Below are 14167 nucleotides of genomic sequence, written 5' to 3' on the forward strand. Positions count from 1 at the left end.
GAATGCACTGGCGAAGCCGGGCCGAGGCAGTGACAGGTGGCTGAAGGGCCCGTTGTGGTCACTGGGACGGGCGCCTGCCTGCTCCTGCCTCCGGAGCGGGATGCAGGGGCCGCGGGTGACGGACGGCAGGCAATTAGGGAGGCGCGCACCGCCGCGTGGGTCTGCCCGGCTTCTGCTCACGTTGCCAACACGAGCTCTCAAGTGGGAGCTAATCGATGAATCAGCACCTTACGGCACGTCTGGTCTGGGTCCCGGCGGCTTGTAAAGGGCCTTCAGAATTACCGAGGAGCAGAGCGGGAACGCTGGCCAGTGAACAGTAAACCCGGTCCAGCAGAATCCTCCCCGAGGGCAGCGAGGTGTGACTCTGAGGGGGGCGGGGGATGTGGAGGTGGCAGTGTTTCCACCACTGTGTGGGGGAGGCTGCAGGCGTTGGGGTTGGGGTCTCTGAGGCCCTGTCGATGCTGACGGGAGCCCCCTCCGCCCGGCGGGCTGCTTGCTCTGTCCCACCTCCCCACGGAAGGAGCTGTGGAGCCTGCCCTCCCTGAGTCCTCAGCGGCTGCTGAGGTCCCGGACAGAGGGGCCTGGGAAGAGGAGATCCCAGCAGCCTGGAGGGTGGGCCCGGCGTCCTCAGCCTGGAGGCCCGCACACACCTACGTGTCCCGTATCTCCTGGGCACCTGTGAGCCCGGGCCCCGGTGCTCCGAAGGCACGCGTCTCAGATGGCACGCTTGGGACGCGCAGAGGGCCGGGGAGAAGAAGGGCCGCTAGAGTTGCCGGTTCTGCCGCTTCGTTGCTTTGAAATTATGGCTGTTCTCTTCAGCCAGTACCTGTTAGAGACCTGCGGGCGGAATTGTGTCCCTCTAAAAGACACGTTGAGATCCTAACCCTGGTGTCTGTGAGTGTGACCTTATTTGGAAGCACAGTCTTTGTAGATGAAAATCAAGTTAAGAGGGGGCCCGGCTGGAGGAGGGTGGGCCCCTCATCCAGAACGACTGGTGTCCTGATCAGGAGAGGAGCCTGCCCTGGGAAGACAGGGATACACAGGTAGGCTTCCACGTGAGGCCAGAGGCAGGGATGCGGGTGGAGCCGCTGTGGGCCGGGGGCTGACAGCAGCCACCAGACAGAGGAAGGAAGGCTGTACCCAGAACGCCAGAGGGAGCACGGCCCTGCTGACACCTTGGTTTCGAACGTCTCACCTCAGAACTGTGAGGGGAATATGTTTCTGTTGTTTGAAGCCCCTCTACCCCCAGTTTGTGGTACTTTGTTCCGGCAGCCCTAGGAAACGAATACAGGCACCTCCTGGGTGCTGGACATGGTGCTAGATGTGTATGTGGTGGTGGGGGTGGGGACAGACAGAGCAGAAGGCAAGTAGACATGACCTCTCCTCATATATTTGGCCTGTCCGTTGCACATTTTATGGAGCATTTACTCTGTGCCAGACCTTGTGTGGGGGCTGGGAAATAGCAGTCAATGCAGTCGACCAAACTCCCTCCCTTGAGGAGTTTACTCTCTAGTAGGAGAGACAGGCAGGAGCATATGACAAGTAACCACCACAGCACTACTCTGTTTCCCCGAAAATCAGACAGTGTCTTATATTAATTTTTGCTCCCAAAGATGCGCTAGGTCTTATTTTCGGGGGAAACACAGGTAGAAAGAGGATATTAAATGGTGAAAAGCGCAGGGGGGAAGCCAAGCAGGGAAGGGAGAGACACGTGGAAGGGGCTGTAGATGTAAATAGGGTGGTGGAAGCCGCCTTGGGAAGGTGACATTTGAACTAGTACAGAGTTCTCAACCCTGGCCGCCTGTTAGAATCACCAGGGAAACTTAAAATAAAGCCAAAAAAAACAATCAGTAGCAGAACCCCGCCCCAGGCCAAGCAAGTTAGCATCTTGGGTCGGTGGGGGGGGGGGGGGGCGGTGGGCGGTGCGAGGATGGTCTGAGACCTCTCCTTATGAAAGTTTCCACGTGGTTCTGACAGGCCCCAGGCCTAAGGACCACGAGTCTAGCAGGGTGAGTGCTCCCTGCAGTGCAGGACAGTGCTCCCTGTGGCCCAGCGAGGGCACCTGTGGGGAAGGAGAATGGCCAGGCCTGGCCGTGTCCACACCTGGCAGGCAGGCCCCTGCCTTGCCTGAGTGGCTTAGGTGAGCTCTGGCAGGTGCCCTGGTTCACACACATCTGCCTCATGCTGCCCGGGTGATCCCTTCTCTTCCTCTCTCCTCACCTTGCCTCTGCCACGTTCAGGGACGGTTTTCCTTCCTCTCACGGGGCCTCGCCAGCCTTGGACGCAGAGGGAACAGCTGCGGGGCCTGGCATCGCTGGCTTTGCATTGGAAATAGTGAGGTCCACCCACCGTTGCTCCTTGACTCCGAAGCAGCCAGTTTTGACCCCAGCTTGCTTTGGTTTCCCGAGTCCAAGAAGAAGGCCCAGCACAGCGGTGTGAGGGGGCTTTCCACGGGCGAGGAGCGACCTTTTCCTGCCTCCGGTGTGGAGTGGGCCGCTCCTGAGACACAGAGCTGGGGAGGTGGCAGGGGTGGGGAGAGAGGGGGAGAGGGCCTGCCACCCTCTTTTGGTTAGGAAGCCAGAGCAGGACCTGGAGCCCTTCGCTTCCCTCGCCCGCTCCTTTCCCGCCACGTGCCGCAGGCCCAGAGACTGGCCGGCGCTGCGCCTGCCTGCTGTCAGACACCAGGATCAAAGCTCGGTGGTGATCCCGACTCCCTTTCATCTCTGAGCACTCTGCACATGGCTCCCCGCTCCAGGCGCCGCTGTCTGATGTCCAGAGTCTGTGGCCTGAAGACAGTGTCTCCCCCTCTGCTCCCTCGGGGAGCTGGCAAGCGGCCCCTGAGTGCGTGCCCACCTACGACAGCCCTCATGCCCCTCCCCTCCCTCCGCCCCCTACATAATGCCAGACCACCGACCGAGGCCTGTATGCACTTAAGACGACTGTGGGCCACCGGACAGCGTACTGTTTACTGGTCCAGCTCCTGGACTGTGGGGCCGGGTTGCCTGTGTGGCCTTGGGTGGGTGGCTCAACGGTGCCTCCGTTTTCTCACCTGGAAAAGAAGCTCAGATGCGCTCATGGAAAGTGCTTAGAACAGTGTCCAGCTGTTTTGTTTTGTTTTAATTATTGTTCCAAGTATTACATAGGCCCCCCCCACTGTGGGCTTCTCCCCCTCCCCCACCCCCCATTCTAACTGTTTTTAAATGTAGGTTTCATTAGTGTCCAGGTGCGGTGAGCCGGGGAGAGGATTTCCATGGAAAAGATAGTTTGGTGCAGTTCCTCAGGGCTGCGGGCACACCATGTCCTGGGGCCAGGCAGGGAAGCAGCGGGGTTGGGCAGGAGGCAGAATGAGGGGGAAATGTGGGCAAAAGCCTTTACTGTGGGAAGGAGGCCGCGAGACCAGGGAAGTGGGCTTAGGACTGTCCTGTACCTGGCCCCTGCCCCTGGGCGGGTGGCCCGGTGTGAGAGCTGACTGGGGCGGCGCCCCGACTCTGAGGGGAGGTGTGACTCGGGGAACGGGCTGTGGGAGGGGAGGCTGGCTCCAGGGTGAGCCGGGCCCCAGATCTGAGGCGTCGGAATGAAGACGTGCTTAACGCACCCACCCATGTTCAGGATAAAATGACGACGTATGTGTAGGCCTGCATTCTTCCTTTGGAGCAGACTCGGCTCTGGAGCCGCCGGGGCTGGGGTGTGTGGGAGCAGCGCGGGCGTCTTCCATGAGACGGACACAGCGGGCCCATGCCGGCCCAGGAGTAGCTCAGCACAGGAGAGTCGCTGGGCTTTTGTGTCCATCGTTCGAGAAAAAAATTCCGGGGGCCCTTATACATTCTGTTGCTGGGTCCTCACCTCCGGTCCTCTGTTACGAAACAAAAGGAAGGAGTTTCAGTCTTGCAAGCCCGAGCCTCAGAAACAGAAGCTCCGCAGTGTGCAGCGCAGGCACCGCGGGTGCAGTGGGTGGGCACCCAGAGTGAGGTGGGGTGGGCACCTAGGGTGAGGTGGGGTGGGCACCCAGGGTGAGGTGGGGTGGGCACCCAGGGTGAGGTGGGGTGGGCACCCAGGGTGAGGTGGGGTGGGGGGTGTACGTGAGGCCAAAGGAGCTGGCGGGGACGAGCTGGGGGCTTCAGGGACGCTTCTGGGCTGTGTCCCTCGTTGACTCCCCCCAGGCCTCCTCTGGTCCATCCCTTTAGGGCTTCTTTGGGCCGGAGAGCTGGGGTTGGAGTCCCATGTGTATGAAGTGAGGCCTCATGAGGTCGCCATTAGGTCCTGAAACACTGCCCAGTGCCCCATCCCCAGGCCCAGCCACCTCGAGGGGTGGCTCCGGGTCCAACAGGGATCGGCCCAAGAGGTGCTGAGGACCGGGGCCTGGCCCGTCTGTGGTAAGCTCAGGCTGACACACCCTGCCAGGCCCCCTTTTCCTCCTGGGCATCAGCTAGAGCCCAGAGGGAACTGGGCAGCAGGGAGCATCCGAGTTCCCGGGTCTCCAGGCTGGGCCTTCTCGGGGTCTCCCCGCAGCAGCCAGGTGGAGCCCCCAGGGCTTGTGCTGGCCGGCAGCCCCACTGAGGCCTCGGGTGGCCCTGGCCGTGCCCCCCTGCCTGCCCTCCCTCACAGGGTCCTCCTCTGCCTGTCTCCCCAGCATCCTGTTCGCCGACATCGAGGGTTTCACCAGCCTGGCGTCCCAGTGCACCGCCCAGGAGCTGGTCATGACCCTCAACGAGCTCTTCGCCCGCTTCGACAAGCTGGCTGCGGTGAGTCAACCTGCGCGCGCCCGCGGCACCAGGCGCCTCCGCCAGGGCCAGCGGCACCGGGTGCCTCCGCCAGGGCCAGCGGCACGGGGCGCCTCCGCCAGGGCCAGCGGCACCGGGCGCCTCCGCCAGGGCCAGCGGCACCGGGTGCCTCTGCCAGGGCCAGCGGGGTGGCCTGATCTGGGCTCCGGAGGGAAGGTGCTGTGGGCAGGACTCAATCAACCCCAGGGACGGGCACGGTGCCGGGGCGTGCCCTGCCTGGCAGAGCCTGCGGCTGGGAACTGGTGGCTGGCGCAGGTGGCTGTGTGTCCTCACGCCCTGCATCAGCCCTGGCCACACACTCAGTAGGAGATGCTGTAAGTGAGCCCTCCGTCAGTGTTGTGTGTGTGTGCGCGCGCGCGCGCGCGCGCGCGTAGGGCGGGGGGGAGGAGGGGGGTGGAGTGGTGAGGTCTGCAGGTAACGCTACCCAGATTCCCGAGGAATTTCCGTTTGATGGGACAAATGAGGTGTCATAGAACCACTTTCCTGGTGAGGATGAGTGACCAGAGAATGAGTCTGGATCCCAGCTGGCCTGCAGACAGCCGATGCCCCCTCTTCTACCCCGCCCCCTGCCAGCGCTTCCAGAGAGAGGACTCTTCCACCTTGGGCGGGGGTGGGCGGGGCGGGCGGGGGGAGGAGGACCCTCCTTGGGCCTCTGCAGGGGCCGTGAAAGTGGGTTCCTGAGCGTGGGGGGGGGGGAGACTGGTATGCTTCTCTGAGTGCTGCCCAGCCTGTCCTCTGTCCCCGAGGCCTTTGATAAGCCTGTCCCTGTCCCCAGACGGGGCCGCTCACGGGGACTGGGTCCGTGCTCACTGCCCTAAAAGGCAAGTTATTCCAGGCATGGAGTGGATCTGCTTGCTTCCAGTTTCTCTCCCTCCCACTTCACTCTCCTGCTATTTTTAATTTTTTAAAATTAATTTGCTCTCCAGGAGAACCACTGTTTACGTATCAAGATCCTGGGGGACTGTTACTACTGCGTCTCGGGGCTGCCCGAAGCGAGGGCGGACCACGCCCACTGCTGCGTGGAGATGGGCATGGACATGATCGAGGCCATCTCGTAAGTCCCGTCTCCCGGGGGGCTGCCCGCCTCGGGGGATCTGTTTGTCTCAGGGCGCTGCCTCTCTTCAGGGGTCTGTCCGTCTCCCGGGAGACCGCCTGTCTGCAGGGGGGCTGGCCCACGGCCCACGTGACCGCTGGCCACCTGGTTGGACCAATGGAGTCCGGAAACAGTGGGGAGGAGCGGTCTCCTGAGGACCGCCCCGCCTGGTGGGAGGGCCGGTTTGCACCTGGGGGTTGAGCCTCAGCCTGGGCCCCCTTTACCCACAGCAGCCAGGAAGCTTCTCCCGGGAGAGCGTGTCCTGCAGGAGGGGAGGGCCTTGCAGAAGCCGGGTTCTCTGCAGGAGCGGAGGGCAAGCCGGCAGTGATGCCGTGTGCGGGCCTTGCCCTGCAGTGCTCTCTCATGTCCTCACCGTCACCCAGGCGGTGTAGGATCACCTCCCCCCCTCCCACCGCCATCACCATTTCTACCCAGACGAGAAAGGTTGGGCTCACGGGTAAATACCCCGCCAAGGGTAATCTTCCTAGGCAGGGAGGGTCAAACACAGGTGTTCCCACTTAAGAAAATCCATCCATCCTGGGAGTATAGCAAAAAGGATTTGGGCCCATTTTTGGTCATCATTGGCTATCAAAGGCGCCTCTGGTCGTTAGTAATCCTGAACAAGCCAAGCTTACAAGCCATCCAGGGGAGCAGGTCAGAGATCGCATCCAGGTTCAGTAACTTTGAACGTCAGAGGTAGCCTGGGCGGGGGCAGAGGGGAAGCCACAGGGGGCAAGGTCGGAGGTCGGAGTAGCTGGCCAGGAAGTGGCTGGGCCCAGGAAGTCCGACTCCGTTCCATTCGGCAGTGCTTGCTGAGTGCCCCTGTGGGCCCGGGCTCACCGGTGGATCCCTCACCCGGAAGCGTGGAGCCTGTGGAGGGAGAGAGGCCGGGGCTCCACGCCCTGAGCCCGGGCATGCCACCAGGGAAGAGAGGTGCACTGTGCTGGGGGGCGTGAAGGGGGCAGCCATTGATCACACTGAAAAGACCCAGAGATGCTGCGTGGAGGAGGTGGCCCTGGGGGTAAGCCGGAAAGGCAGAATGAGATAGCACCCACTCAAGCACGTGGCCGGAGGCCAGATGGAAGGAATGGCTCCAGTAAACTACCTGCAGATGTGGTCCCAGGACAAGAGAAATGACGGGTGACATACATCTTCCCCGCCGTGGGTGTCAGCCTGTCCCTGGCGGGGTGGGCTGGAGCCCTCATGGTCAGCTCGCCACGTCAGACTGCTGGCCCACAGCTGGCTGAGGGGGCTCACCCCCAGGGTGGCTGGGACGGTCCGGGTCCCTAAAAAGTGCATCCTGGGTACTTGACCCCAGAATGCCTGAGCCCACCTCCACTGGCCCTGGGCCCGGACACAGAGCTGGAGATGGATAGCTTCTGTCCTACTCCCTTTCCCACAGAGGATGCACTGTCTGGCCTGCTCCCCGGATGGCCACCTGTCTCTTGGGGAACCCCTGGGTAGCAGGGACTGGAGCTGTCTTTTAGCACATTGGGGACACCTCGTCCTTGCCTCTGCCTAGGCTCCCCTTCTTCCTGAGCAGACACATGTCCTCTGTTACCCACCTCTCTCTATTGCCCAGCGATGTGGATAAAGCCAAGAGCATTATGTAAATGGGGTGTGTATTGGCTTAACTTCCCCGTCTGGCCAAAGTTGGCACTAATGCTCATTTGCATTTTCAAAATACAATGTCATGGACTGAGGGTAGCAATGGCTCCAGGCCCCCTAGTCTGGGGGAAGCAGTGGCGCCTGGGTTTTAGTGTGAGGTGTCACGCCACCTTGTGGCCAAGCCGGGATCAGCACCTCACAGTTCACAGCTCCTGAGCTCCAGCGCCCAGCCCCGCCCTGCAGGTTGGAGGGTTCGGACTGGCTCAGAGAGAAATGACTCTGGACCCCTGCACCTTCTGACACACATCCCTGACCTCCTGCCTCCCAGCCTCACCCCCACTCTGTGTGCCTGGCCCGTGCGTGACCCTCTCCCAGCCTCACCCCTGCTCCCTCCCCAGGTTGGTCCGGGAGGTGACGGGGGTGAACGTGAACATGCGCGTGGGAATTCACAGCGGGCGAGTACACTGCGGTGTCCTTGGTCTCAGGAAGTGGCAGTTCGACGTCTGGTCTAACGACGTCACGCTGGCCAACCACATGGAGGCTGGAGGCAAGGCTGGGTGAGTGAGGGCTGTGGGTGGGGCCCCAACGTAGCCTCCCACCCAGTCTCACCCGGGGCCACTGTCCTGAGGGGCAGGGCTGGAGTGGGCAGGGTGGAGTCGCTTGAAACTCTGGGGGTGGCAGAGTTCAAGGAGAAGCTATTCGACGTGGCACTTTACTTCCACGACACCAGGGCAGGTGGTAGGGAGCATCGGGTCTGCTTCCCCGAGTCTCCTCCCAGAAGCTGTTTGCACCGAACGCGGTGGGCCCGTGAGATGCAGGAGGTAGGGCACAGCTCTGGAGGAGGGAGGCCCCAACGATAGATTCTAGGGAGCTCAGGGCAGAAAGGAGGTGGCATGAGCTGGCCAGGACGATGGGCAGGGTTTGGACAGAGGAGGAAGGTGGGGAGGGGAGAGTGTCGGGCTGAGGGGTGGGGTGAGGACAGACACAGGTTTGGAAAACGTGGTATGTGCAAGGAATGGAAGCAGAGCAGGTGGCTTTTGAGGGACCGATGGGAAACGCCTGTGTTAGGAAGGGCATTCGTGCCAGGTGGGGGTTTGGACGCAGTAGGAGCCCCTGCTGGCTCTTCCTGACCAGGTTTTTGCAAAGTTTGAGGCTGCAGGCTGTGTTCCTGGCAGCGTAAACCCGTGTGGTGGTGTTGTAACAGTGAACCATAGACGTGAGGCGGTGCAGTTGTGGGGTCGCGAGCTGGGACAGACCCTGCCTGAGCCATTGGATGACCTTGGAGGGGTCCAGGACGTCGAGTGGGGATCGAGTGGGGGTTGTTGGCTCTGGAGCCACCCTTTAAACCGGGATTGAGCCTTGGCACCTGGGTTCTAGAGCTCTGAATTCGCGTTCTCTCCCTCCTGTCCCGCTTCCCCTGCACCTGCAGACGCATCCACATCACCAAGGCCACGCTCAGCTACCTGAACGGGGACTACGAGGTGGAGCCGGGCTGTGGGGGCGAGCGCAACGCCTACCTCAAGGAGCACAGCATCGAGACCTTCCTCATCCTGCGCTGCACCCAGAAGCGGGTCCGGGCGGGGCTCGGGGCTGCTGGCGCGGGGGGTTGGGGGGGGGCCTGGGGACAGGGAGGCTCAGGGGCTCCGTTCCCTGGGGAGGGACTTTCCTTGGCCTGCTTCCGCCTTCTCTTCTTACTCGTTCCTTGAGCCAAGTCATGAATTCTGCACACAGCCATGGCTCCTGTGTCCCTGGAAGGACATCAGAGTCACAGGAGCCCTGCAGAGAGGGAATGTGTTCAGTTGCTTCTGCTGCAAAATCGCTCAGGCTCAGCTCAGCTAGCAACAAGGCTTCGGAAGGGCATGAGCTGGGAATGCAGCCTCCAGGAGGTCTGTGTCTCCCATATGGTCGCCTCACTTCTCCGCCATGGCTGGGACAAAGCGGACTTTTGTTTGCTCTCTCCCTCTCTCCTCTCTCCTCTCTCCTCTCTCCTCTCTCCTCTCATCCTCTCTCCTCTCTTCCTCTCTCCTCTCTCGCTCTACTCTCTCCGTCTCGCCTCTCTCCTCATCTCCTCTCTCCTCTCGCCTCTCTCCTCTCTCCTCTCTCCCCTCTCTCCTCGCTTCGCCCTCTCTCCTCCTCTCACCTCTCTCCTCTCCCTCTCTCCCTCTCGCCTCGCCGTCTCATCCCCTCCTCCCTCTCTCCCTCTCCTCCTCTCTCCTCTCTCCTCTCCCTCTCTCCCTCTCTCCCTCTCTCCCTCGCGCCTCTCTCCCTCTCCTCATCTCCTCTCTCCTCTCTCCCTCTCTCTTCCTCCTTCTTCCTCTCTCCTCTCTCTCTCCTCTCTCCTCTCCTCTCCTCTCCTCTTCTCTCTCTCTCTCTCTCTCTCTCTCTCTCTCTCTCTTTCCCCTCTCCTCTCCTTCCTCTCCCCTCTTTCTTTCCTCTCTCTCTTTCTCCTTTCTCCTCTCTCCTCTCTCCTCTCTCCTCTCTTCTCTCTCCTCTCTCCCTCTCTCCCTCTCTCCCTCTCTCCTCTCTCCTCTCTCTCCTCTCTCCCTCTCTCCCTCTCTCCCTCTCTCCCCTCTCCTCTCCCCTCTCCCTCCTTCTCAGGAAATTGTGAATCTTTGGTTCTTGAACCTTTTTCTTTTCCCCTTTCACTTTCTAGTCTCTTTCTTCTTCCTCCTTTTGTCTCAGCCCACACTTACCAAAATATAAAACTGAATTATCAGCAGACTTCAGGGTTCTATTTTTAATAGTGTCATGTTCCAGGTCCTTAATTTTTAAAGTGAGTGGCGAGAACATTTCTTTTTCCTCCCAAGACTGAGATGCCTTTTCCTGGGGAATCTTTCCGTTGAATTTATCTGTTGGTCAGAGCGCTGTGGTGGAGAAAGCTTCCGTTTCCTTCCCAGGAAGTCAGACTCAGGGAAAGGCTTGGACAAGAGCAAAAGTTGGTTTTCAAGGAAGGCAGGGCTCTTTGGGGCAGCCCCCCCATAACACCACCACCCCGCCCCTGAGAGGGACGTCAGCGGCACCTGTCCTGCCTCGGCAGCACCCGGCCACAACCCGGATCTGGCTGCGGGGGCCTCAGAGGGAGCTATGATGAGAGGGTGGGGGGTGGAGGGCACTTTGGAGAGAGTTGACACATTTGGGCTAAGTTGACACCTTTTTTTTAAAAAATATATTTTATTGATTTTTAACAGAGAGAAAGGGAAAGAGATAGAGAGCAAGAAACGTCGATGAGAGAGAAACATTGACCAGCTGCCTCCTGCACACCCCCCACCGGGGATGTGCCCGCAACCAAGGTACATGCCCTTGACCGGAATTGAACCCGGGACCTTTCAGTCCGCAGACGGACGCTCTACCACTGAGCCAAACCAGCTTCGGCCTAAGTTGACATCTTTTTAAACATGTGCTCCTTGTTTGGCTGAGTATAAATGAGCTGAGCCCTTGCATGCCTCCTCCCACATCCCCCCCTGCCCGCCCCCAGGCCTCCGGGAGCCCCACCTTCCTGCCTCTGCCCTGGGCGCTCTGGGTCTCGGCTCTTCCCGCTTGACAGGTGGTCCAGAAAGGATGAAATGGAGACAGACAGACAGGCAGACAGTGATAGCCCCACCCCCAGCAGTGGCAACTGGAACAGTCTGCCCCCGTCACTCCTCACCCCTATTCGGCACTCACCTTCTCAGGCTCAAGGGGGGGTGTCTCCAGACCTCCAGCGGAGCCTGTTTGGACAGATGACTGGGCATACAGACAGAAGTGATGTGGTTGGCACATGTCTGGCTGAGGCCCTGTTTGTGTATTTGTACAATGTACGTCAGTCCTTGAATCTCATATTCTAATGGCCCAAACCTCCTCTTGGGAAGCTGCTTTCTGGGCAGCAGGTTCTGTCCCACCTCCCGCTCTGCTAGGACAAAGCCTGTTTTGGATAAGTTGAGCGGTGATTGGAATCCCAGGTTTCCTCTCCCTCTGTCACCCCCGCTCGGCCCGCCTCTGAGAATTCCAGGTGACAGATGTCACAGGCCTGATTGCTTCCTCACAGACACCTCACTGTCCTCCTGGGCCAGCCGGGGCCAGCTGTGGGGCGTGGGGGGATCAGGATACTTCGTTGGGTGAGCGCTAGGATCTTGGCAGGCTTCTGGGCTCCAGGCTGTGCCGAGAAAAGAGGGGCAGCTGCCTTACCCCTGGGCATCTGGTTAGGCACCTGGGGGGGGGGTGAGAAACTCCAGGCCCTGCCCACAGGCTGATGCATCTGTGTTGCTCTCCCAGAAAGAAGAGAAGGCCATGATCGCCAAGATGAATCGCCAGAGAACCAACTCCATCGGGCACAACCCACCACACTGGGGAGCCGAGCGCCCCTTCTACAACCACCTGGGCAGCAACCAGGTGTCCAAGGAGATGAAGCGGATGGTGAGTGACTGGCAGGGCAGTGTGCTGGCAGCACCCTCCAGGGAGGGCCCCCTGTGGGTGGGGCTGGGCCCGGCCCCTGGAGAGCCACAGAAGGAACACCTGGACATGGACTCACCTGTTGGTGCTGCAAGGGTTCAGGAAGCCCCAGTTCGGGACACCCCAATTCAGGATGCTATTAATGCTGGGGTTCTTGTTCCAGCATTAAGAAGGGCTCAGCAATCTGGAGAAAGGCCGTGTGTAACTGAAGTAAAGAGTCCAGAGACGAAAGATCATTTTGAAAGGCATTGGGGGTCAGAGGAGCTTTAGTTAAAGGAGCTAAAGTTCTCCTTGTCTCAGGACCCTTTGCTTTTTATTAACACAAATTGTCCTAAGGCAAGGTGGAAATATATACTTCAAAGGGTAGGGTTTCCTGCAGAAGTATTGTCAGAATGGGGAATAGTCTATGGCTGTTCATGTGTTTGGCCAGTAGGAGGCAATGACATGTAGGTTAAGATGCCCTGAGCTGTCTGGCAGCAAACAATTAATTTAATGCATTCTTTTCAGGTTTGGGGAAATGCTTTCAGCCATTCCAGCAGGCAATAACATATGTGACTCAGCCCTTGTTGAGTCCCCAAGTTCCATCAACCTTTCGATGAAACTCTTGCAATTATGACATGCTGGAATTGGCTTCCAGCACTTGCCCGACTTTGGACGAGGAGCCAGAAAGCCTGCCTTCTTGCCCCGGGCTCCCTCCATGAGCCCTGCCATCTCTTGGCAAGCTGGGTTGAGCTTTGGGGCTTTGTAAGCCCACACTTACCAACGCCCCCTCCTCCTTCCTTTCAGCAGAGCTTACTGGCATGGGCTGGAAGCAGACCCAGCTGGCTAGGCTGAGGGTGAGCCCCTGGAGAGTTGGGGGGCTTCAGATGTCCCTCCAGCACCCGCTGCATTTCCCAGGCCGCTGAACCCCACCCTTTGACTCAGATGCTCAGAAACCATCTGTGCTTGTTGGCAAGTGCCAGGTGATGGTCACACTGTGCAGAGAAACACCCCAGTCCCTGCAGCCGGCTGGTGGGGTGCAGGCTGGCTGCACGAGTGGAGGCCAGTATAGGGGGTACCCCCATCGCAAGGGACCCTGCCTGCCTTGGGGGTCAGACACCCCCCAGCGTCCCTGCACACACCAGGAAAGAGCTAGTGCAGGAGGTGTTGTCCAGGTTCAGTCAGTGAGGATAGAAAGGAATTCTGAAGGTGGAAAGAAGACAAGAGGGTGACAAAAGTCAGGTTACAGCAGCAGCTGTGTTTCTTTCCTTTCCTTTTGTCCCAGAGCTCAAGGGCAGCCTGGCTTCTAGGCAGAGCCAGCCGCCCTGAGGCAGGGCTGGGGGAGGAGCGAGGGCGCAGGGATCCCAGTGTGGCCATGTACCTGGGGCCTGCGCACTAGGACCCCAGCTCTGTCTGTGGGCCAGACTAGGTTTCAGTGCAGGGGGTGGGGGGGGGTTACAGACCCCATAGGAATTCACAGGCAGAGCCTGGGACCAGAGGGAGGGGACACGGTCACTCTCCTCCCTAGCTAGTAGGTAGCAGATGACAAAGGTTTGAGGTAAGTGTACAGGGGGAAAATGAATTGGGTCAAGACCTCTATTTCACTTTTTAAAAATAATTATTTTTTAGTCCTCACCCAAGGATATTTTTATTGATTATTTTAGAGGGAGAGGAAGAGGAGAGGGGGAGGGGAGGAAGGGAGGGAGGGAGAAAGAGAGATGAGAGTGAGATATCCATGGGTGGCCTCCTGGGGCTCGAACCTGCAGCCTAGGTATGTGTTCTGACTGAGAATCAAACCCACAACCTCTTGGTGTTCGGGACAACGCTTCAATCAACTGAGCCACATGACTGGGACCCTTTTCCTTTGAATGGTAAAGAATTAACCCACAGGACACCAAGTACCAGGGAGCAGACGTTCACAGACCTGTCAGTGCTGCCCAGGGCTCAGGCCACCCCCACCTTCACCCCTTCTCGCTCAAGGGCCCTCCCTATTATCACTCCAGCCCTTCAATAATCTCCTGCAGACTCTGCATAAGGATGGGCAAGAGTGGTGTTGTGAGAGGAAAGGGGGAGATGGAGAGCAGGGAGAAAAGAGGGGGGGGGCAGGAAGAGAGAGGTGAGTGAGGGAAGAGGAGAGTTGGAGACAATGGAGAGAGGATCGGGGGTGGAGAGGATCGGGGGTGGAGAGGACACAGGATGGTGGGTGGGGGGAAGAAAGATGTGGAGTGGGGAGGAGAGAGATGGGGAGGAGAGAGATGGGGAGGAAAGGGGTGAAGAG

At 59.5% G+C, this 14167-nt stretch overlaps 1 protein-coding gene across 2 annotated transcripts in view; it reads left to right on the forward strand.

The window, feature by feature from the left end:
* Nucleotides 1-14167, forward strand: part of ADCY5 (adenylate cyclase 5) — a 154035-nt gene that overhangs the window by 105437 nt on the left and 34431 nt on the right. The window contains exons 4-8 of one of the 2 annotated variants that reach the window (XM_036444600.2): nt 4631-4742; nt 5708-5835; nt 7881-8039; nt 8912-9053; nt 11734-11874. In XM_036444600.2, coding sequence (XP_036300493.1) covers nt 4631-4742; nt 5708-5835; nt 7881-8039; nt 8912-9053; nt 11734-11874 — 682 coding nt within the window. The remainder of the gene's footprint in view (nt 1-4630; nt 4743-5707; nt 5836-7880; nt 8040-8911; nt 9054-11733; nt 11875-14167) is intronic. The other variant, XM_045583941.1, reaches the window with a different exon arrangement.

This window comes from Pipistrellus kuhlii, unplaced genomic scaffold, assembly GCF_014108245.1.
Source record: "Pipistrellus kuhlii isolate mPipKuh1 unplaced genomic scaffold, mPipKuh1.p scaffold_m20_p_2, whole genome shotgun sequence".
NCBI classification, from domain to species: domain Eukaryota; kingdom Metazoa; phylum Chordata; class Mammalia; order Chiroptera; family Vespertilionidae; genus Pipistrellus; species Pipistrellus kuhlii.